The sequence below is a fragment of the Amblyomma americanum genome, chromosome 5 (genome assembly GCF_052857255.1).
Source record: "Amblyomma americanum isolate KBUSLIRL-KWMA chromosome 5, ASM5285725v1, whole genome shotgun sequence".
Lineage (NCBI taxonomy): Eukaryota > Metazoa > Arthropoda > Arachnida > Ixodida > Ixodidae > Amblyomma > Amblyomma americanum.
In genome coordinates, this window is record NC_135501.1 from 112,726,294 (window position 1) to 112,751,228 (window position 24,935).

The 24,935-nt window shown below is 49.1% G+C and overlaps 1 protein-coding gene across 2 annotated transcripts in view; it reads right to left on the reverse strand.

Moving 5' to 3' along the window:
• The window catches only part of LOC144132613 (epoxide hydrolase 4-like), a 34,617-nt gene that overhangs the window by 4,117 nt on the left and 5,565 nt on the right, over positions 1-24,935 (reverse strand). For both annotated transcript variants that reach the window (XM_077665146.1, XM_077665148.1), the window contains exons 2-5: positions 24,717-24,841; positions 23,478-23,590; positions 22,688-22,856; positions 19,227-19,363 (exon numbers count right to left, since the gene is read on the reverse strand). In XM_077665146.1, coding sequence (XP_077521272.1) covers positions 19,227-19,363; positions 22,688-22,856; positions 23,478-23,590; positions 24,717-24,841 — 544 coding nt within the window. The remainder of the gene's footprint in view (positions 1-19,226; positions 19,364-22,687; positions 22,857-23,477; positions 23,591-24,716; positions 24,842-24,935) is intronic.

The following is a 24,935-nucleotide window of genomic DNA, read 5'->3' on the forward strand; positions in this document are numbered from 1 at the left end:
AGAGAGGCATACATGAGGGAAAGGGGTGTCAACGTACACCGCCGCCTTTCCTGGAGGGGAATCAGTGTGCATACGATGGGAGTTCATCGATGGCGACACGTAACCACTGAAGTCCGGAATTGCCGGCAAGGCATTGGTCTCATGCAGTAACATGGCACACACCTGGAGCTTGTGCAAGCGAAGACGGGTTTTGAGCTCTCCCACTTTAGTGGAGAGGCCTCTACAGTTCCACTGGAACACACCAGAAAAGCTGGAACGCGCCATCTTCGGTTAGTAGCCCAAGCGTTGCAAGAGAAAAGATGTCAGGTTGGATAACTGGGTAACCATGAAGCGGAGCAGGGATGCTGTATAGTTATCTGGCAATGTAGCAGGTACTCTGGGAAGAGCGGTGAAAGAAGCTGGTGGGCGGGGCATGATCGGTGCTGCTTCATCACTTCTAGTGGGGGTGCCAGATCTCGCTGCATGTCTAAGGCGCGCAGCAGTTCACGGCGTTGTCGGAGCTTTGAGACCTCTGTCAAAAGGCGTGCGATTTGGTCATCAACTGTCACCATGTCATCGTTGGGAGGTTCCGGTATGCTACGCTGTTTTGTAGCCTGCTGATGTCAGCGGTCCGTACGCAGTTTACCGCTACAAGTCTGCTGGGTAGCAGTTTCATGCGTGTGCAGCACGGGAAGTTCAGGCCTCTCGTCATCATCCGACTGAAGAGCTGCAAACCGGTTGGAGGTTTGCACAAGGGGTCTATTCACATTCACAGACATTTGCTTAGAGTACTCACGACGAATCTTTTCTGTTGCCTTGTAAAGCAGGGGCAAGTGGGCGATGTGATGTCGTGGTCGTCAGTTTTGCAGAGGCCACATACGAACGCCGCTGCGCCTCCCGGCGCAGGTTCCACTTGAGTCTACGTATATGGCCAGGTCGAAGCAACTTTAGCAGTAGACGGCGGTTGGTTTGAATGGCCGAGTTCGTAAAATGCAGCCATAGTAGTTCAAGCAGGCCGGTGGTGTTGGTGGGCCTTGCAGGCTGACAATGCATGAGTGCCCTTTTCCTATAAAACGTGCTTGGATCAATCGGTGAGTGGGAAAATAAAGCTCATGCTGAAGGGCGGCCTGGTTCAGATTAACATCGACGTTGTAGACAACACAACGTTGCAAGTCGGATCCATCAACCAGGTACACCTGTGCCGGTACCGAGACCTCACTGGTAACTGCAATGCACTGTAGCGTTTGCAGACGTTCCACGGCAGCCAAGGTCGTGAGCCACACAGCAATAATATTATACTTCTTTCTGGCCTTAAAACCACGAAAACCTTTCGTTCCGAGACATGCATCCACATTTTCCTGCAGAATTTTCGTCGGTATATCTGTAAGGGTTTTCGTTGCCAGAGATTTGATAGTGGCTTGGAAACTCACTGAGCCGTGGGTAGACACAACTGGGCGGTCTGTGGTTAGGAAGGAACGTTTGCCTTGTGCGCCGCCGCTGGCCGAAGAGGAACCCGTTGCAGCGTCTCCCGAAGGGCGCTTTTGAGGAGAGGGGAGGGCCGGCGGCCCTATTGGCGGTGGTTATGACAGGTCCATTGGAGTGCTCGGCGTCTCATGTAGTACTGGTAGAGGTCGATCCAGAAGTATAGGCTGAGCAGCCGTATCTGTGTTCTGTCCAGAGGGTAAGTCACTCACGAGCTGTTGTACATCTGGAAAAGGCAGGGCAGGAGCCGTATCCGATGAAACAAAGGTAAGATTTTGGAGGTCCGGCCCATGCTCAGGGGGCAGTTGTACTGGCGGGAATGCCACTGAGGCAAGCGGCGCAGGCGGAGCTACCCCGCCAGCACGTCACCGGAGGCGCTAGGCATAGCCTCGGTGCGCAGTTCAAGTCCAAGAATAACTGTGTGACATTTGCTGTATGCGACGCAACCAGGCGGCGACTGGGCGTCCGATGCCTCCTCGGATGGCGTGAATCCAGTTCGTTTGCTACAGTGAACGCAATAACGCGGCGAACGAGATTTTCACAAGAGCGATGTGAAGGCACCCAGGAAAGCATGCCGATACACGATTCATCGGATATGACTACCAGCGATGCCGCCAACATGGCTACCGGGCAGCCTTGGCAAGACGCCGCGGCGAAATCGCTCTGCAGCGACAACAGATAACGCGGCGCCATCTATCGCTATGCTTGGCGCCGACGCAAGCATGACGGATAAGGATTCCAGCCATGAGGTTGCGGCGAAACCTGTCTCCGCTTCGTTCTGTGTTCTTTCAGCGGAAAACATGTCTGGAACAAAGCTTTCTCAGGTAGGATCTTGCACTTCTACATTTTCGTAATTTGCCAAGCAACCTAGGAGGGGGTTAGGCACCTCCAAAATAGCTCAAGAAAGCGGTAGCTTTGTGAACAAACGACACGACATAATGCTTGGCCGCTCGCCGGCAGCTGTAGCCTAAATTCTCGCTACGGGGATGGGCATTTTCGAACGCGGGGCGCTGCGTAGGCGCCCATTATCACCGCATTGGGCAGAATCAATCACCTTGCTATAATGACCATTCTCAAGAGGATGATTGGCAGCCTGTTAGGCGAAAGAACAAAGCTGCAGCTGCCGATCTACTCAGCGCTGAATACACTCTCATAATTAAGCTAACCTCACCTAGACAATTAGGCCCACTCCCCGCACACTGGCTGCACGAAGCCATTGCCAATGAGCTTTAGAAAATTCATGTTCACTCAGGCTTTGAAATACTGCCTCTTGAAGCAATCAGTTTGCATTCCATATATCGCATGCACATGCGAGAGTCATCTTCTAGCACTACTCTTAATTTATGGAAAGGCGACAGCTATAAAGGCTTATCAAACCATTCCCTTCGGCCAGATCCGCGGTGTAATGTATCGTGCCAACGGGTTAACGAGCAGCTCATGGCCGACCTGACGTGCTACCCAAGCAAGATAATTTATGCCGGGCCGATGCGCAAGGACGGAGCAGCTGTTATCATGTTTGAGGGATCTACATACCTGCCAAATTCATCTATACAGCATACACCTACTGGTAGCACCTTATCACCCGACACCTAATTTGTGAGACCTGTCACAAAATCTTGCACAGGACAAATTCGTGTTCACTAGTCGACCAACGTGGATGCCTGTTCTGCAGTCCCACCACCCATGGCAACCTCGAGGTTTGTCCGACAGGACCACTATGCCCAAATTTCAAAGGTCGCCACGTAGAGAGAGACCCAAAGTGCTGTGCTTGGTGAGAGGCTACCAAAACCCTGAGGAAGGCACTGTCCGCCGTATCCGAATATCGTGACGAAAGGAGTTCAAGGAACAAGCTGAGCTTCTACTTGGCAACCAAATGTTGCCGATGACTGGGCAGAAGAGCCCTACTAGTACACAGCAACTAGCCTCGGAGCCACTTGTGCTTGTGAATGATGACTTCCCTCGAATACAAAGTCAGCCATCATCGAAGACAGGAGGCAGAGAAAACAAAACTACAGGGCAAGATGCACACAAACGCTCCACACAACCTGAGGGCTTTAGTCTAAGGAACGCCGTTTCTTCGTCCCTCACAACAACTTTTGAGCATCCCGCGCAGGCTACAAAGCAAGAATGCATACATCGCGCATATGCTCGACAATACCATTTGTTGGGCGAGTTGGTGCTCACGATAATCCATAACAGCGCGACAGACGGGACAGAGAAAAGAGGACAAAACACAGAGCGCTCTGTGTTGTGTCCTCTCTTCTCTGTCCCGCCTGTCGCGCTGTTTTGGATTTTCGTGGACATATGCTGAAACTCTCCATGCTGCACAACACGGTGCAGAAATACATCATGCGAAAGACTGCTCGCGCACGGTATACTCAGATGAAGATCAGCTCCAGCACATTTTCGAACTGGTCACTGCCGAGGTGATCAAGCGCATGCTGCCAGTCTTGGGAGTGTCACAGGTTTCTCTGAACCAAGAGCCTGGAATCGGGCACAGATCATCTTCACTTCCGCGCACCTTCCGTTTTAATAACGTTGGCATTAGCGCGAAACCTCATGACATTCTTGCTTTGGACTCTTCTTTATGGATCTCGCAATGGAACTGCCAGGGAATCCGTCAGAACTTCAGAGGAAACTGTCCATCACGCCGACGTTTCCTTTAGCTATACTACTTCAGATGACTGGCACTAATAAGCCAAATCTAATAGGGTACGTACCTAACTGCACCCCTTCCATAGAGCAACGATGTCCTGGGCCAGGATCGCAACCTACCGATTCAGATAGCCAATGGGTAGACATGCGTTCTTGTTCTCTCGCGCGGGCCCACATCGAGCTTGATACTTCCGCGTGGTCCATGCAGACGCAGGAGGCAGCGAGAGTGCGCCTAACCTTAGACGGTCAAAAACATCCCTAGGTTTTTTCGGCTTGTGCCAGATCGTTCAGTACTTCGACACATCGAGTGGATATATCTTTTTGGAACACTTCTCAAGGATGTATTCCCAGGATCGCGTTATTGTTGGGAAAAAGTTTAACGCCATGCACAGCAGCTGAGGGTGTCATCAATCAGATGCTAGTGGAATGCACCTACAGCAGCGCATTGTCAAAGCCGAACTTAACATCGCCAACGAAAACATGTTAGCCCTTCGCTTTGGCCAGCAGAGAGGTCAACAAGACACTTCTCCAGACCTGACACTTGTTTTCCAAACCAGTGAGATCCTATTGTCATAGGCTGATGATGTCATGGGCAGTGATCGCTATCATGTGGTGGTGTCATAAGCCCCTCGAGGGCGAAATTCACTACAGCGGCCACCACGCTATCGAATACAGGAGCACGTCTCATGGGATGATCTGAGTAGCATGCTCACTGAAGTGAACGTTCCCACAGGATTAGACGAGCTCAATGCTCAGATCTACGATGACAAGAAGAAAGCTACAAGGAATCTTTTAATCAAATTCGATGCCCCGAAGCCAGACTCTCACCTTTTGAGTCTGTCGAATCGTAGGCTTTGTGCTCTCGCGGCTTGTTGCCGATCTGGCTGGACATCCCATTGTAAGCGTGATCTCACTCGCATTACTCAAGAGGTTGAGGACTATACTGTGCACCTTGCTCTCCGAAATTGGCAGCTCCTGTGCCACTCGCACAATGGAGCAGTTAACCTATCGAGATTTGACGCATATTTGGATCTATCCTAGGACGCAAAAGCCGATTTCTCCTTCCCAGGAAGTGGCCCTAAAAATGAACGCCTCCTAGGACGAGCTAGATATACAAGAAAGGATGGTCTTTTTTGCCCAACCTGAAAATGTGCATGCCATGCCCGTGGACCAACTATTAAATACAACGAAAGATTACGACGTCCCCTTCACATCAGACAAATATGGAGACAATCTGTTATGACTCCAGCCACAGCAGCCCTCCGGGACAGGATGGTGTACGCTATTGAACATTTCTGAACCTTTCCAGGTCTATAAACTTGCGCTGTTGAAAGAGATAAACTTATACGGGACCAACGGGGGTCTTTCCCTGCCTGGAAGGAAACAGTTTTGAAACCAGTTCTAAAACCTGCAAGTAAGTAGGACATAATTCCTCAGGCCGATTTCGCTAACAACCGAACTTTGTATGGCTAAGATGGCTATGTCGCTAACATCCAACCTTTGTAAGGCCACGAAACGAATGGCTCTAAGCAGATTTGAATGGTACTTAGACAAGTACAACGTCCTGTCCTCTATGCATTTAGGTTTTCGTTGAGGGCTCTCCGCTCAACGTACTATCAGAAGGCTTCATAACGACATTATCGCTTACCCTAGCAGCGCACAGCTCCGGGTGGTTGTTGGGGTAGGCATCAAAAAGGCGTTTGATTCCGCTTCCCAGTCGACCATACTTCATCGGCTTCAGGAAGTGGGAATAAGCGGGAACTGCTACCACTTCGTGAAAGCCTTTCTTGCGGACAGAGCGTTCTCAGTAATGGTTGGGGGTATTCAGGGTGAATGGCAGCGTAACTAATTCGGTGTCCTGCAAGGTGCTGTCATATCGCCGGATGTGTTTAACATCGCTAGGTCAGGTATCCTGCGAATGCTGGTGTATTCCCGGTTTTAATTTTCACAATGTGTCGCGGCGCAATGTTGAAAATGAGCGGCGTCTTTATAAAGTTGCATGGCCCCTTCCTGGGCTTGCTTGCGTGTCATCTTCTCCTGACGTCTAGCGGCAGCTTTGCGCCTTTGGGGATTAGCTGAACTCAGGGTCCAGTATACCATGTATGCATACCATGCATAGATGATATACAATGCATGCCATCTACTAAATCCACTAGTTCCCATAGTGGGGCAGGAGATGAGAGAGAGAGAGAGAAAAAAACTTTATTGTTGGAGAGGAAGTCGGGGCACGCCCCTGGGTCTCCGCACGACCCTACTGCACTCAAGTGTTTATGTCCCTAAGGTCCATAACACTGGCAGCCCGGCCGGTGGCGATGGTCCGCACGGCCGGGTCCTCCGAGCGCAGCAGGGTCTCCCAGTCTTCCCAGGTCTTGAGGTCCTCTAGGCCGCGCGGGGGAGGGTCCGCCGGGCAGAGGGAGAGGATGTGGAGGGAAGAGGCGAATGGTTCTGGGCACAAGGTGCAGGCAGGAGTGGGGAAGGAGGGGTGATAGTGGGCTAGGGTCAGGGGTGAGGGGAGTGTGTGCGTCTGTAGTTTGCGCCAGAGTGTTGCGTGTTTGTTATCTAGGGAGGGGTGGGTTGGGGGGCAGAGCTGGCGCGAGGCTCTGTAGGCCTGCGTCATCTCGCTGAACGAGTGCATTCGCTCCCTCGCGAATCCCCGATCCGAGGCCACCTGAACCTGGTTTAAAGAACCTCGGGCTAAAAGGTTGGCGGAGGAGATGAGAGCGGCTCTAAATTTTCAACGCTCTAGTGTAAGGCCCGCACGATCTGACGGCTAGCCCCCGTTGTGGAGAATAATAATAATAATTGGTTTTTGGGGAAAGTAAATGGCGCAGTATCTGTCTCATATATCGTTGGACACCTGAACCGCGCCGTAAGGGAAGGGAGAAAGGAGGGAGTGAAAGAAGAAAGGAAGTGAGAGGTGCCGTAGTGGAGGGCTCCGGAATAATTTCGACCACCTGGGGATTTTTAATGTGCACTGACATCGCATAGCACACGGGCGCCTTAGCGTTCTTCCTCCATAAAAACGCAGCCGCCGCGGTCGGGTTCGAACCCGAGAACTCAGGATCAGTAGCCGAAGTTCCCGGGTTCGAACCCGACAGCGGCGGCTGCGTTTTTATGGAGGAAGAGACGGTCACGCTGGATTTACAACTGCTGCTCTGCCACACCCTGCAGGGCATTGATTTTGCTGCATTCTTATAGGTCAGCTACTGGGCAGTACTGGCGCTGACCAGTAACCGGGCGCATCGCCTTGCGAGTGATTCGCTCAAGCTTAAGGCGTTGGGTTTTGATGCTGTGAGTGCCAGGGCTATCTAACAGAGCCCTACCTCTTCGATTCCCCACCCACGCGCAGAGACGTGGCGCATGAGGTGCAAAGCGTGATGGCAAATAAGCACCATGCTATGAAGCCAGCTTTTGGCTCCTTCGTCCTCGTCAGTAAGTATGCCGGAGTATAGGGATTATTTGTTTCCGGAAAATAACTGAGTTCCCTAAACGAAGAGAGATAAGATTTCGTTCGGCCTCCGCTCGCTGCCGCGGACCGTTTATGACAACCACGTACTCGATTTTTTCCGGAGAAGTTTTCATGCCACACTTCTTGATGTAGCCATGGACGGCATTGAGGCCTGTCTGTAGGGCTAGTTCTTGCTCCGCTGGGGACCCCGAATCGGTCCATACCGTTGTATCGTCCGTATGCATGGCAAAATTTAAACCGGGTATAGTCGATATCATTAGCGGGAGACCTCACATAGCGATGTTAAAAAGATCCGGCGATATGACAGCACCTTGCGGGACACCGATTTAGTTACGCTGCCATTCACCTTGAGTATCCCCAAACATTACTCGGAACGTTCTGTCCACAAGAAAGGTTTTCACGAAGCGGTAGCAGTTCCCGCTTATCTCCGAGGAACACGCTCTAACTAATCTCGAGCTCATTGCGATATTCTTTGCCATTACTAGAATTATAGAAAGACAGAATCCGCCACCTTCCACGCACGATGTTCACACGGACTCACAAGCAGCATATACCGCCTGCCTTGCAGGGGTGCAGACTATGCTGTTCTTAACACTATTCGAACAGAAGCCCGTCGAGCGTATTCAATACACAGTTGTTTACAAGAAAATTCCAGCCAAAAATAGATTAAAGTTAGACTCCAATAAAACTACTGGCCCGCCATAACAATGGTGTTTCGCTATACGGGCAATCATGCATGAAATTTTGCGGAACCATTTGTGCTACATCCATATTGTTCGCTTTATGGTCGGAAAGCTCTCTTTCCGCTCTCCTGAGAAATTTTTATGACAGTCTTTCTGTAGTATAAATGCTAAAGAAATCATTATATGAAGAAATTTATTGTTGAAACAGCTGTCGTTCTGTTCAGTCCGTTAGAATAATCGAAATAAATACATGAAAGCGTTTACTTGTGGTCGATCATAGAATGCCTTAGTCAAATATTTTTAGAAAATTTCGTAGTAAATATAAACTATTATTCTAGGAATTTGTAATTATTTCTGCTTTTCGGTTATCTGTTGCTCACATGAACTAAATATTGTAGAGGTATCAGTTCCTGTTTTTAGAGGGACACTGAGGATAAATTGAAGTTGGCTTGTATCGATAGAATACCAGCTGCTGATCAGAAAAGCGCCCCTCTTGCTGATAACAAAGCTCTTGTAAGGTAGAAAATAGCAAGACCCAAAATACAGGTATCGCCAAAACAGGCCAATCTCGCAAGTAAAAGCGTGGTATCATCATAGGACAAGAGACGCCACCTTGGAAGAATTTTCCTTCCTACATGGGCGCCACGAATCTCTGAGGCTGACAAAGGAAGGTTACGCGGTACAATATTGAAGTAAGTTTTGTTAGAGCACTTTTATCACAAAAGGAAAACAGGCAAATGACCACCTGAATTTTGGAAGCAAAGAAAACTGATGCTTGGCGGCGCCACAGGCGGCCAGAAGAGAGTCGACTTGTTATGGCGCTTCGCGTCTATGAGCTTCGCGTGCCCCGTGGTTTTGTTTTCGACGCACCTCGATTTACAAGCGCCGAACAGCAGAAGAACTCCAAGTGCCGCTTCAAGCGCCAGTTAGCCTTTGAAGGAGACTGTTAAGGCTGGTCAGATGATTGTCACGGTCTATGAAAACTATGATGGCACGATGGTCGGTGATCGTACAAGGCAGTTAGCAGTATAAAGAGCACTTGCGTCTTCGTACGCTCGCCCGGTGAAACGTTCCCGGCAGTGTCAGTCAACTTCACACTAAACGGAAATCGTTTATTAGGGACGGGAGACAAGATACAAGGCAGTTAAAAGAAGGAGATTTGGAACTTGCAGAGACCGTGACTACGCTCTCCTCCAACTAATTTGTTTGCGGCTCCATTCAATAGCTTCGGCAGTTGGGCGGAGCTGTTCTCTTCGAGCTTTCGGTTAATTTAATACATTCACAGTACACACCTGAGGTACATGCAAGTAGGCGAGAGAGCTCGATCCAGTGGACCCCGTACCTCCTGTTACGTCTCGCCTACGACGCGCGGTATAGCCGGCGCGGATGCAACGGATGCCGCGGCTTCGTTCATCGCGGCCGCAACGCCTCCCGCCAAGCGCGTCCAGGCAGGTTTCAGTGCCACGTGTCGTCGTGTGTGTGTGTGTGTGCATGTTGGTGCCCACGCTTGTCAAAGCGCGGCAGCCGGGGAGAGGAGCTCCCCAACTGGGAGGCGAGGAGGTCTGACCGGCGCTGGCCTGGCGGACGCGCCCGTCACGTCTGGACATGTTCAAGCGTCGCCGTATCGGACGCCTCTTCCCAAGCCGTTCCTTCTTGCCCTCGACTCCGTGGGTATAAAACGCCGCTGCCCCGGACGCCGAGAGACACTTCGATTTAGAGATGGGCATAACGGCTCACTTCAGTGAGCGGCTCAGAACGGCTCCGCTCACTGAAGTGAGCCGGATCATTTGAACGGCTCACCCGCTCACTTGGGTCGCTCAGGAAAGAGCCGGGTCTTTTGAGCAACTCCTTTAAAGAACGAGTGAGCCGTGGTTCCTTCCTTTCCACTCCCTCTCTCCACAAGTGCGGCGCAGGGACCATCACTTTTTTTTTTCTTTTTCTTCCGCATGCTACCGGCTCCTTCAAGCGCGTCTCTATGCGTCGCGGGCCTCCACTATCTGATATTTCTGGGACGAGCCAGTGGGTTAGTGGCACCGCCAGTTAGCTGAGAAAAAAAAGAAAGAAAACTTGTCATCCTTCGAGAGGCGACGCGCAGGTGGGGCGGGGAAGGAAAAGAGCATCACGCAGTAAGGGTAAGGGTTCGCGTAATAATAGGTTTTTCGGAAATTTTCGTTATGTGTTTTTTCTTTTATCCAAGCCCTGGGCTCGAGGTTGTGTCAAACTTCAGGGCTGTACGTGGCTACCTTCATTGGTTATCGAAACTTAGGACGGGCCTCGAAATACGGCCGCTCTAACTTCTTTGTTTATAAAACTTACAAAAACGCAAGCAAATGCATTACAAATCACAAGTCGGTATTGCCTAGTTTAGCTAGAGGCCCCGTGCAGTGACTTGTAATTCTGCAAATATACCTAGGCTTTAACACGTGGGTCGATAAGGTCTTGTAGTGTATGTTCTCTGTGTGAGAATTACCTTTTTTTAGTTACAGTTAGTTCGGCCGTCTGTGTGAGATCTGCTTCTGTAACTCAGTTTGCCTTTGTACATTTATGTAGATATATTGCCTCTCTTCATCATCTGCATTCGACAATCGTCCCCATCTTCAAACACTGCCTGGAGAGGCCCTGTTCCTCTCTTAAGAAAAGGAAGAGACCATGCCTGAATTTACTACACGGCTATTTTACTGATGCATATATCGTTTTGTTTTCAAGAAAGCCAAATAACTAGCAGGTTACACTGTAACCTCTGCTATAGAGTTTAGTTATTTGCCTTTAAAAAAAGCGATATGTGCATTAGTAGAATAACCGTGTTATAGGTATTTTTACTAACACCTTCGAAATGTTGCACCAGCTCACGATGCACGATCAGTGGGAGTCGTGAGACATCGCTCGAACAACAGCTGTCAACGAACGGCGCCATCCTTTGCCAATGATTTGCCAGAAGACACGTTCTGAGCGAAACAGCGCTCGCGGACAACGGACGACAACAAGGAAGACACAACACCGCAGGACAACACAAAGCGAGGACAAGCTCTGCGAGCGCTCTTTTACTCGGAATGCATCGCAACCAACTCGCCCAGAAATACACACTTTGCCAGAAGACCCGGCTCTGATTGAACGGTTCTTCGAACGGCTCACTGAACGACAGAGAAGCGCCCCTTCAAAACAGCCGCACGGCTCACTGAACGAGAGAGAAGCGGATCTCCAAAAGAGCCGCACGGCTCACTGGACGAGAGAAGCGCCTCTCCAAAAGAGCCGCACGGTTCACTGCACGAGAGAAGCAGTTCACCAAAAGAGCGACTCTCCAAAAGAGCCAAACGGCTCACTGAACGAGAGAATCGGTTCACCAGAAGAGCGGCTCTCCAAAAGAGCCAAACGGCTCACTGAGCCAAAGACCCGGCTCTTCAAAAGATCCGGATCTCCAAAGGAGCCAAACGGCTCACTGAGCCAAAGACCCGGCTCTTCAAAAGATCCGGATCTCCAAAGGAGCCATTCGGCTCACTGAGCCGAAGACCCGGCTCTTCAAAAGATCCGGATCTCCAAAGGAGCCAAACGGCTCACCGAGCCGAAGACCCGGCTCTTCAAAAGAGCCGGATCTCCAAAGGAGCCAAACGGCTCACTGAGCCGAAGACCCGGCTCTTCAAAAGAGCCGGATCTTTTGAAGAGCCGGGTCTTCGGCTCAGTGAGCCGAATGGCTCCTTTGGAGATCCGGATCTCTCGTTCAGCGAGCGGGCGACCCGTTCACTCAACCAGCTTTCTCGCACTGCTAATAGATGGCGAGCAAATCGCACCCAGCAGCTCTGACGGACGGTTCGACACAGCTAACTGAACGACAAACCAGCTTTCTCGCACTGCTAACAGATGGCGGGAAAATCGCACCCGGCAGAAGACCCAGCGACACAGCTCTGACGGAACAGACAGTTCGCCGTTCGGCACGGATCACTACGCTGGACTACGGTCCTATGGATCAGTGAGCCGGATCTCCAAAAGAACCGCCGCTCACTTTTACTGAGCCACGGCTCACCCGCTCTTTTAAAAGAGCGGATCAGAAGATCCGGCTCACTCCTGAGCGACCCATCTCTACTTCGATTTCTTCCTGCGAGTAACGTGGTCGCCCTGACCGGCTGCTCTTTTGAGATGCCAGAATAAACAAGTTGTTCTGTTGCCAGTCGACTCATCCTTTGCCGGGACCTTCGGATGTTTCCAGCTTTGCCCCAGGCCGCCAGGCCAACGCTACCCTTGGGGCTTGCAACCCATTTGCAACAACTGGTTGCCAGCGGTGGGATCCCGACAACGGAGGCCAGCGGCGAAGATATGCGTTCAACTGTATGCTGAGCAGCACAACGACCATCCGGGAGCAGTGCAACGAGCCCTGTGTGATGACTGGTTGCCTGCAGCGGAACGACTGCGCTGAATTCTTGGCTGCGAGGTTTAGTGAGTGCGGGACTTTCTTCTTCTGAGTTTTACCAGGCTTTTGTTAGTGTCAGAAACAGAGCTGGTAATTGTGTTGTCGTTGCTGCCGGGTTAGTTTGCGGCAAGACAATAGTAGGCAGTAGAGAAAGCAGCATTCGGAGCAGCCATGGATTTGAAGTCGTTGCGCAAACCGAAATTGCTGGAGCTTGCAAGAGAGTTGGGTCTGGATGTCTCAGACAAACTCAGAAAACCAGAACTGCTAAGGGCTATTCTTGAGTTGGAGGCTGAGGATGACGAGCTGTCGGAATGCCTTGAGACCATTGAGGAGAGGGAACAAAAAGAAAAAGAGAAAAACGAGCGCGAACGTAAAGAACAAAAAGAGAAAGACGAGCGCGAACGTAAAGAACAAAAAGAGAAAGAGGAGCGCGAACGTAAAGAGCAAAAAGAGAAAGAAGAGCGCGACCGTCAACACGCTTTGGAAATGAAGCGTCTCGAGGTAGAGATGGAACGCGCTCGTAATGGAAGTCAGGCACACGGTGCAGGAGAACGGGTATCGTTCAAAATGACTGACCTGATGCGGCCGTTTAAGCTTGGAGAGGACATTGGTTTGTTCCTGGTTAACTTTGAGCGAACGTGCGAGAAGCAGGGGTTCTCTCGGGAAACGTGGCCACAGCGCTTGCTCACTTTGTTACCCGGCGAGGCGGCCGACGTAGTCGCTCGCTTGAAGAGAGAGGAGGCAGAGGATTTCGACCAAGTGAAATCGAGTCTGCTAAAAAAGTACAGGCTGTCAGCGGAGGCGTTCCGTCGGAAGTTTCGGGAAAATGAAAAAGGCAGAAATGAGTCATATACAGAGTTTGCCTACAGGCTTATGTCAAACATGCAGGAGTGGCTCAAAGAAGAGAAAGCGTTTGGTGACCACGAGAAAATTCTGCAGTGTTTCGGGCTGGAACAGTTTTATAGTCGGTTACCTGAGAACGTGCGGTACTGGGTCTTGGATAGGCCAGACGTTAGTACAGTGGCTAAAGCCGCCGAGCTAGCCGAGGAGTTTGTGACGCGTCGGGCTCGCGGAGCTAAGGACGGTCAAAAGGGTGAATTTGGCTCCAAGTCTGAGAGGCCGAAGTTCACACCCATGAGAGCAAGGGGGGACACGCGTAGTGCGGATGCGAGTGAAAGCAGTCCGACCGAACGTAAGGAGACGGCGGCAGCCGAAGCCGAACGCAGAAAGCGGTTCGAGAGGAGGCAAGCGCGCGTGTGTTATACGTGCCAGAAGCCGGGTCACTTTTCGGCGCAGTGTCCAGAAACAAAAAGAGAAGTCGTGTGTTTGTCATTATGTAGCACTGACGAGAACATGAAGCTTCTCGAGCCTTACATGCGAGACTTCCTCGTGAACGGGAAAGAGTGCCGAGTGCTTCGTGATTCCGCAGCTACAATGGATGTAGTTCACCCCTCTTACGTAGAACCCGATATGTTCACGGGCGAGTGCGCATGGATCAAGCAAGCAGTGGAAGCTCATAGCGTGTGTCTGCCCGTAGCAAAAGTGGTTATTGAAGGACCTTTCGGAGCAATTGAGACGGAGGCCGCAGTGTCATCTATGCTGCCCCCCCCAGTACCCGTACCTATTTTCGAACCGGTCCGATCACCTCCTGCGCGAGAAGGGTCTTTTGTTTGGTGAGGCTAGCGTTCAGGCCTTAACCAGATCGAGAGTTCGGGAGCTCGCTGCAAAGGCGGTAGTTGCGGGGCCGACGTTGTCGAACAATGAGAAAGGGTCGGAGGCGCAGCAAGCTGATATTCAGAGCACGCCCGAACAGAATAAAATTGAGCCTGTAGCGCTGAAGGCACCAGGTACTGAAGAGGAAATGCCCGACAAGGGAAAGTTAGAAGAGCTTCCGGTCGAGCTTCCGGGACTAGGCTCAGTGACGAACAGGGAAGACACTGATCAGGTCATTAGTGACTTACTCAGTAAAGCACCGCTGTCGCCTGAGCAGAAAACCGAACTACACCAACTCTTACAAGAGTTTCAAGGTCAGTTCTCTGAGAGGCCTGGTAGGACTTCTGTCCTTACTCATGATATAGAACTTACCTCCCCAGAGCCAGTACGATCCAAGGCGTACCGGGTGTCACCCCGCCAGCGAGATATTATGGAGGCTGAGCTAAAGAAAATGCTACAGCTCGGAGTTATTGAGGCGGGTGAGAGTGATTATACCTCCCCTTTGATTTTAGTTGAGGTACCGGGCAAGGAACCTCGTCCTTGCGTCGACTACCGCAGGCTTAATTCCATTACTAAGGATCAAATTTATCGGATCCCTAACATCGAGGAGCGCCTTGAGAAAGTTAGTAGCGCTCAGTTTATTTCCACCCTAGATCTTGTCAGGGGTTATTGGCAGGTTCCACTTACAGAAGAGGCTAGTAGGTATGCGGCGTTCATTTCACCAATGGGAACATTCCGTCCTAAAGTTTTGAGTTTTGGTTTGAAGAACGCGCCATACTGCTTTTCAAGCCTCATGGACAAAGTGTTGCGGGGACAGGAAGAATTCGCTTTACCGTATTTAGACGACGTAGCGATATTCTCCGCATCCTGGTCTGAGCATATGGCACACTTGCGGGCAGTGCTAACCCGCCTGCGCGAAGCGGGCTTGACAGTCAAGGCTCCCAAGTGCCAATTAGCACAGGCCGAGGTTGTCTACCTCGGTCACGTGATTGGACAGGGTCGTCGCCGCCCCTCTGAAATAAAGGTGGCCGCTGTGCGAGACTTCCCGCAACCGCGCACGAAGACCGATATTCGGTCGTTCTTAGGTGTCGCCGGCTACTATCAGAGGTACATCCCCAGGTACTCCGATATCGCGGCTCCCCTGACGGATGCTCTAAGAAAAACAGAGCCCCAAACAGTCGTCTGGAGCGAGACAAAGGAAAGAGCTTTTAGCGCCTTAAAGAGCGCCCTAACAAGCCAGCCTGTGCTACGATCGCCAGACTACACAAAAGGGTTCGTTGTTCAGTGCGATGCTAGTGAGCGAGGCATGGGCGTTGTACTGTGCCAAAGGGACAATGGAGAAGTGGAACACCCCGTCCTGTATGCTAGTCGTAAGCTGACCTGTCGTGAGCAGGCGTACAGCGCCACCGAGAAAGAGTGTGCGTGTCTCGTGTGGGCCGTTCAGAAATTGTCATGCTACCTAGCCGGCTCGAGGTTTATCATTGAGACGGATCACTGCCCTCTCCAATGGCTGCAGACCATCTCTCCCAAAAATGGCCGCCTCCTGCGCTGGAGCCTCGCTTTGCAACAATATTCCTTTGAGGTGCGTTACAAAAAGGGGAGTCTCAACGGTAACGCCGATGGCTTAAGTCGAAGCCCCTAACGTAGGAATCCGCCTCAAAGTTGTTGGTTACTGATGTTTTCTTCCTGAGGCAGGATTTTTAACATATTGCTTTTGTTTAGTGTTTCAAAGTGATTATGTGCTTTCTAGTGCAATTTTCCAATTTGTGGACGCGTTCTGAGTGCTGCTTGACTACTGTAAGGAACTAGGCAGTAGTATAAAAGGGGAAAGAGCCTGGCAGAGCTTAGTGAGGGTTGTCTCGTTCTTGCTGACTGAGCGGTTGCGTTTCGGCGTAGTTCTAACGCTTGCTGGGAACGAGCACAAAAATGGCAACTCTCCCGAAGTGACTTTGCAGTGTCCTATGTGATCCTGAACCCGAGAACGAGGTCTTCTCTGTGCGCTGCGCTCAAGCAACGTCGAGGGACGATCGGTTTCGATTACGAGCATCATCGAGCGACATCCCTCTGGACAGCGGATGCAGTCCCCTGACCATCGGGATCTCCTTCTCCCGGCGGGGCGGTCTGTTACGTCTCGCCTACGACGCGCGGTATAGCCGGCGCGGATGCAACGGACGCCGCGGCTTCGTTCATCGCGGCCGCAACGCCTCCCGCCAAGCGCGTCCAGGCAGGTTTCAGTGCCACGTGTCGTCGTGTGTGTGTGTGTGTGCATGTTGGTGCCCACGCTTGTCAAAGCGCGGCAGCCGGGGAGAGGAGCTCCCCAACTGGGAGGCGAGGAGGTCTGACCGGCGCCGGCCTGGCGGACGCGCCCGTCACGTCTGGACATGTTCAAGCGTCGCCGTATCGGACGCCTCTTCCCAAGCCGTTCCTTCTTGCCCTCGACTCCGTGGGTATAAAACGCCGCTGCCCCGGACGCCGAGAGACACTTCGATTTCTTCCTGCGAGTAACGTGGTCGCCCTGACCGGCTGCTCTTTTGAGATGCCAGAATAAACAAGTTGTTCTGTTGCCAGTCGACTCATCCTTTGCCGGGACCTTCGGATGTTTCCAGCTTTGCCCCAGGCCGCCAGGCCAACGCTACCCTTGGGGCTTGCAACCCTTTTGCAACACTCCGGAAATGCGCGGAACCGGTTGAAGCGTCGTGCGTCGGCTTTACTTTCATGCCGTCAACTTTAAACGCGAGCGCCCTTGAGCACCCATCCGCCTTTTGTGACAGAGAATAAGCAAACAACCTGGCCCTTGCAACTGTGGGAAACCTCCTCGATGCCGCCATTTACACCGTGCAACAGCGCTGGTCAAGGAATCACATTCCGTTGGCCCCAAAGCCTCGGCCAGCCTCCGATGGGCGTAAGGCGCGGACCTTGTCCTCGCCTCTCGCGACTGCCCGAACTGGGTTTACGATATTTATTTAGCAACGGCTGCTCACGGCGAAAGAGGGAAACGGCCCTCCGGTGCCTAACCTAACTGTGCTCCCTCAAAAGGATCGCACGCTCTGTGGGGCTGAGGTCGCTGAAATGCAGGCCGGAGTTTTTGCGAGAACTTCGGCGTCGGGTTCGGGAACGGGATCCATCATAACGCTGGCAAGACGCCGGTGCAAACGTAAACGAAGCGACGGTAGCGACCCCGATGCCTTCAACGTGCGGCGGCGGTAGCTTTCATTTCGGCTGCTGCTAGACCACACCGCTAGTCGCCAGAAATCACGGAGTCTGCGTTTACGCCACGTTTCACGTCACTCCGTCCTATGACGTCATAAGAAGACGCCGTGACGTCATAAGAGTGCCCCTAGTTTGAATCGGAGCGGCGGGAAAAACATTTTCAACTTCGAATCCAAGATTCTTTGAAATAAATGCATCTTTCGCTCCCGGACAAGCGGAAACAAAGCCATGAAATGCCGAACTATAAGGTTTTGTTAGCAAAAAAGTTGATAGAGTTCTCCTCACTGTCCCTTTTATTTATTGACAGTTTTCTTGTAATTTTGTTATGAATATATTTATTACTATAATTAAAATTACGATTGTCGCACTTTTTCGCAGACAAAATCGTGCGACTTATAACGAACCTAGCGGTCAAGGAGGTCGCGTTGACTGTATCAGAGGCTCATAGTAAGCGGGTATCCTATATTATAGGAAAAAATGAAAAGTAAGTCATACGTAGCTCTCAACTTTTTAAAAGGTCAGTTGAGCATGTCGGCCTATACATGAAGGCTCCATAAAAGCGCTTGTCATGGTCTCCAATGTAGTCACGTGCTTCTCGCTGCAATCGTTTCTTCCAAAGCGTTGCTCTAGAGGCGCGATAGCAGTAATTACGATGTGGGTGTCTATGGTGACTGCTGATCCTCCGCGTCTCCTGCTCTCAACAAAGTTGTACGGATGCGGCAAAGAAACTAGTGCAACGCACGTGCTTGCTGAAAGTATCAATTGCCCTGTTCATTGTACGCGCTGCTTCGGTCCGGCAGGAGAGCAAAAGTTGGAAAACCGATTGGAGAACCGGTTGTTCCAGCCAGGTATACCATGTGACTGGCAGTAAGAGATCACCTATAGCTGCAATTTGCTTACGACCAACCGCGTGCACGTATTTCGCTTTTAACGTTGACCTTCATTTGCACGCACCGCATTTCTGCTTCCACTTGAGGCTAACTGGCACATGTGAATGCACCGATTGACAGACCAGTACGTCGCTGCGCGCGCAGCCGGCGGTTTCAATGCTGACTTTTTATTTGTTTGTGGGGGGGGGGGGTCAGTACGTCCTCTTGGAACGCCGGAAGCAGCGTTAGAGGGGCTTGAAAACACTTTTCAATCTCTCTGCTGACAAGCGCGCGTTTTCCCACTACGGGGCCTAATTGACGGTGTCTGCTCGTTCGCTCTCAGTTGTGCTATCGCGGTCGTTAGTTGCATCTGAAACGGTGTGCCATTGCTGTGCGACGTATTTTAACGGTTGTAGCAGCCTCGTCCGTAATAAGTGAGCGTTCGTTATAACTGCAGCTGTTATAAGTGGACTGGACTGTATGCTGCACTAGATTATTTTTGAAAATTAGAATGAAATAGAGAGGTGTAGAAGATAGGCGTAATGAAAACAGTTTGGCATTTACAGCAACCAAATTAGCTTTATGACGAAGGCTTGCACTTAACTGCTAGCCTAAGAGGCTGTGCGGTGCATCACTCATTTAGCCGCTTAAGTGCCGTAGTCAAGCTGTTGAATTGAGGAAGTCAGCTAGATATTTGACGTCAGGGCGTCCGTTAAGAGTCAGTGTGGCGATGTTCCACGAAGAAACAAGACTTCTATCCTTACCTGGCTTGCTGAAAGAGTACTTCATTGCTTCCCTCTCTTCTTCGTCGTAGGCACCGAGCAAGGTGTCGAGCAATTTCATGTCGTTCATGCAGAAGCAGGTCTCAGGGAGCCACGGCAGCTGGAATGTCACTAAGTACCTGCAGAGCTCGCGAATTAAATCCAAAGAGGTCATCTATTAGCCAAGCAGCGCAAAGTAAAAATGGGGGTCATAGGTTGTAAACCCAGGAAGAACTAATTAAGCGGTGGTTTTCGTTTACATCTGTAAAACTGCTCTTATGTAGAAAAAAAAACTCACGCGTGGCATTACTAGTGTTTATATGCTCTTAGGTAGATCCAACGAAAATGTTTGACACAGCTGTTACATTTAGGTCTCCCATTTATTTCCTTTCAGCAAAGAGAAAAGTCCTTGCAATGCAAATCACAGTTCAGGAAATGAGCAAAGTGGTGCACGCAAAAAAATAAAGCACCTGTGTGGAATAGCCTCACGAAGAAGACTTACTTTTTGATGTTCGAAATAAATTTGAAAATAATATTAATGCGTTCATAAAGCTCTGTGCATTAAAAAGGTGAAGATATGTTAAAGGGATGATAGCTGTGCAGAATAAGCTTCTCGAGATCATGTTACAAGATATGGAGAGATGCAGATTAAGCTGATACCAGATGGCAGTGAGGATGGGGCAGCTGTCTTTTTAAGGATGATTTGTTTTTTATGGAATTTTTATATCGACGAAAGGAATCCCCTTTTGCTCAGGGAAGGGTTGTTGCTTGCAAAGAGCACCTTAAAACATGTTTTCACTACAATTTGTAGAGTGCACGGAATAACTTTTGGACCAAATATTTACAGCTGTGAGAGGGACTGTGCCTGCTCCCCTAAATAATACGAAAGTAGTGACATATACGAGCTTGGTTTGAGTATGCGGGGTTTTACTAATTCTACTGGCGATGCGATGGACCCTGTGGTTTTCCAAAGTTCAGAGTACCTTGCTACTCGCCTTTGTATTGCCGCTTGGATTTGAGAGAAATCTGTTATTACTGAAATAAAGCTTGCGATGCGAGAGTCTAGATTAGTAAGCGTGTGTGATGCTGTTAAGGTCAAGAAGGCTTTTAATCACTTTCTTTGTAATATGACGTGCTAAGCTGCTTACTCGTAATAAACAGCTCAGCTCTGCAATGGCAAAAGTTTACGTCTATCCACGTCTTTTATCCGTATGGCACAGTCTGCCGAATAACCAAAATGGGCTCATTGGTCTGCACAATTTCTGAGTAGAGCGTTTGAATGGTGACATCTTTATAGTATCACAGCGAAGTATTCAGATGAACGTAAGCTTTGCAAAAAAAAAAGGAATATGCACAGACGATCAGACAATGTGATCATGTATAGGGTATAGCTTGGGTGGCTGCAGGTAGGTGGGAACTTCTGGATGGTAAATGTGGGTACAGTGAGTTGTTTGATTGTGGTAGGAGGATATTGGAGGTTGGAGATGTGCGGACAGAAAGGTCAGTTTGTAGTGGTCAGAGGCCTCCTGAAAGATTATGGCAGCATCACACAACACCAGACGAAAGAAGTCGTGGTTATAATGCTATCGCAATGAAACACATGGAACATGTAAAAGTGCGTACTTGATAAATGAAGGAATATAGATAATTGCATTAAAAGAAGCAAAACTATTAGACGAAGTATATAATATGGTGCTAGGGGTGGAACAATATATTGCATTTGTTATTGTGCGTTTTAGTCTCTTCTTAACAGCGTACACGAACATAATCTCCAATACACTTTGTTGCATTCAAGCGTATTGGTGTTTTTGAGTGCGAACCTTGTGATGAAAGACTTTTTTTTTGAGCTAGTTGGTGCAGACACATAGCTAAAGGAGTACAATGGCACAAGAAAACAAGGACGAGTACACACAATAGGTAAAACGGCGCCAAGATGGCGCCCAAGTTGTCTATTGCTTGTTCTCCTCTTTATTTTCTTGCACCGTTGTATTCAATTTTTACTGCTATGCTGATACCACGGAATTTGTGAATTACGTTGTTCTTATTTTAAAAGAGAACAAAAATAGACAAGACTGCGTCAAGACGGCGCCAGTCTTGTCTATTCTGTGTTTTCGTCCTTGTTTTCTTGCGCCGTTGTATTCCTTTTGTTTTGTCATGCTAATATCAGGGAATTTGATGCATTACTTCTTTCTTCTATTAAAAGGGTCGACCAACGTCACTTCTGAGCCAATACGACATCGTCATGCTTGTTATCGTATCGATGCGGACCTTGTTATCACAGTACAACAACATTTGATAATTCATTTTGCTGTATTAAAAGGAACAATAAACCTCACTTCTGCGCCGCTTGGATCGAGTCAAGCGTCTTATTGTTTCAGTACGAGCCTTATTATGAAAATACCTCGTGTGATATTTTGCTTTTGTGTCTCTCGTGAAAGCGTAAAAGAACGTAACTTCGCAGCCATTTTGACATCGTCAAGCGTCAGAGTGCTCCAATTCGAACCTTGTAAAGGGACTACCACGGCAGTTTATGTATTGCTATTGTTCTCTTAGAATGGACGATTAGCGTCACTACCGAGCTACTCGGATGCCGCCAAGTTTTGAGCGTTGCAGAGCGAACCTTGTTACTAGAATACTACAGAATTTGATTTCGAATCACACAATGTTACTCGTGCAGCCATGCGAGTAGCTAAATATGCAACCTTCTCGCCAGTTCTGAGTGAGATTTTTGCTATGGACCCTTCGCATATACGGCGCTAAGTCAACAGCGCCTCATCAAAATTTAGTGTTAAAGCGTAGTGCCCTTGCAAAAATGGTCTATAGACAGTCTATAGACTCATTTTAGAATTCATTCCTTTCCTATACATATTTATTTTTTTTCTATTCATAGTCCATAGACAGAAGTCTACTGAGAGTGTATGGCCATAAATCTATATATTGCCTACAGACTGTCTATATGATTTGTATTGCCTGTAGGCTGTTCGCTATAAACAGCCTCTGTTGTCTATGGAGAATCTATAAACTTTATAGACATAAGTCTAAGGACCGCCTATACACTGTCTAAAGAAATTTTTGTAGGGGTGCACTTTCAAGGTGAGTTAGAATACGCCGATAGTGGAAAATTAAAAAAAGAGCTGCTTTCTTGCTTTAATCACGTACGTGTCTTGAGATGAGCGCTTTTAATTAATAACTCGCTGAAAACCTTACACGTATACTCAATTTTATAGCCTTCTGCGTTTCAGCAATTACTGTAAGGAGGAGAAATATGTGGCTTATTGCAGTGACATTAAACCCACCGCCTCTCTGAAATAAGCGGCTTATTGCAGTGACATTAAACCCACCGCCTCTCTGAAATAAGCGGGTTACGTATTTAGGATGAAAAACGTTCGTGTGGAAAAAATACCCCTGTTTTGGTAAGTGAGATTAAGGAAACATGAAAGAATGAGGCCCACGAATTCACTCACCACGATCGGAGTATCTGGCTAAGGCTGTGCTCCAGCTGGTACTTCATGGCCAAAGGGTGGGGCCCGTTGATGATGACCAGCTTATCGACCAAGTTCTCGTACTTTGTGGCTAGCCACCAGGCGATGACTGCCCCCCAATCATGGGCTACAATATTAGCCTTTCTTTTACCTGAAACCATAGGAAGCGATTACTTTCTACAGTATAGAAAGACAAATGATCTCGAAAGTAAAAATAAACAGTTTAAAAAAAAGAACGCCAATGTGAGCATTATTAAATATCATTGAACGTTGGTCTTTATTGTTATACTGTTCAATACAAATAAAAGGCGACAAAATAAGCTCGTACCATTCGGCAATCACTGTGGGGTGTTGATACGCGTAGCTTAAAATTGGCCTGCTTAAAAATGCTACTAGCTCACGGGACTTTTCAGCTGTCACCTTGACTCCAACGTGCGAAAAAGGATAGCCGTAGTGCTATAAAGGAGCGCAGGGCATAGTAAAAATTAAGTGCCTGTTGGATTTTGTTTTGCATTATTTGTTGGTCATATACTTCTTTTAATTTTATTTGGTTGTTTGCATCTATGCAGTGAGGATCTTGTACATACCTATTAATGGGATGCCCACAAGCGCTGGAGAGTGCGCGGCTATAGAAGTCCTTGAATAAGCAGGACAAGCCGTTCAGTTAGCTGTTTTCACCGAACGGCAAACCGGAATGCACTCGCCACGCAATGACACATAATTCATATTAAAACAGTACGCAATACGGCATGCAAGAGTTAGAGCGACTCACCCAAGGATATGATTAGCTGGTGAACGTCCTCGACGAGGCGAGAGCCGCGGTAGTCAACCACACGGTCGGATTTGGAGGAGCGGCCGTAACCGCGGAGATCAAGGGCTACCACCCTGCAGATAGGCCACGAACAATACTTTGTAACAGTGCTGACATATTACTGGCGTGCGCAGAAGTGCTTCCAAAGGGGTGCTACCTCTTTCCTATCGTTCGCTTCTTGTTAGTTTTCTTCTGTGTGTCTTTTTGGTTGGTTTAATTTCTTAATTTCTAAAGGAGTCCAATGATTTCTGAGACAAATGACTTTTACTGCGTAAGGATTTGTGTTTTTTTTCCGATGGCGTTTCCCTCATAAAGTTTTGTTTAAGTCGCAGAGGTTTGATAAAGCTAGGCGATGACACCTTTACCGACGGCAGTATTCGCAACACGAAATTTATCGTACTTTTCCCCTTTTTTTGATGCGCTTCGTCAAGCGTGGCGTTTAAGTTCAAATCTAGTTATCGCTTACGAGACCTAATGGCTGCCGGTGCATTTAAAAGTTCAAAGCACCAAATCACCCTTGAAAATGGCGTGAAATCTCTTTAACTCTTACAGGAGAACTGCCGCAGTTCACGGAGCCACTGGTTACACGTTCCAAATTTCAAGCAACTAATTCTGTTGGGACAAAACAGCCCCTTACGGTCCGGCAGTGTGTACTGGGAATGATAGCGGCCGCTATGGAATAACGAAGCTTTGGAAGATGCTTTCGATATATACTTTAGAGACGTCACACAAAGAAATGGATGGATTGAAGTGGTGGCTTTCGTGCTGCCGACTCACCACGCGTCTTCTGCTCTCCGTATAATGCTCCCTACAGGGGCTGGAAAGCAACGTAGGATGTCCGCCTATCTAAGGAGGCCCCAGGAAAACTCCATTACTATTCGAGGTTCGGAATTCAGGGAAATGGTTTTGTCAGTACTTTTTCTAAAGAGTGGACAGCCATCTGCAAGGATAATTCCATTGCAGAAGTACTCCTTGGCACGAGTAGCCCTGCTCATTTTACGCTCGAAAGAGGAAGCTGCTGGATATGTCAACTAAACACGTGAAAGTTGAAGAAAAGACTAAATAATAACATTCACACTACAATGTGCTAGGTAAGCTGGCGGTAGCCACCGCGCAAATTTTGAGCTGGTGGCAATACAATCTGTGTCTCCAGTCCAGTTCATGGAAAACTAAGAAAGGGCATCTTCAAGAAAGGCGTACCAAAAGTCGCTCTTGAGACCCAGTATTTGGTGCTTCCAAGAGAACCAAAAGTCGGGGAATCCATGCAGTAGAAGGACCAGGGGCTTCTCTCTCTTTCCGGCCGAGACGTAGTGCAGCGTTGCATCCTGCGATGTTTCAACAAAAGAAAAATTGGCGAAGACTGCTTGATGCTGGTGGTGCAGAAAAATGTTGTGAAATAATAAAGCAAATTATTATTTA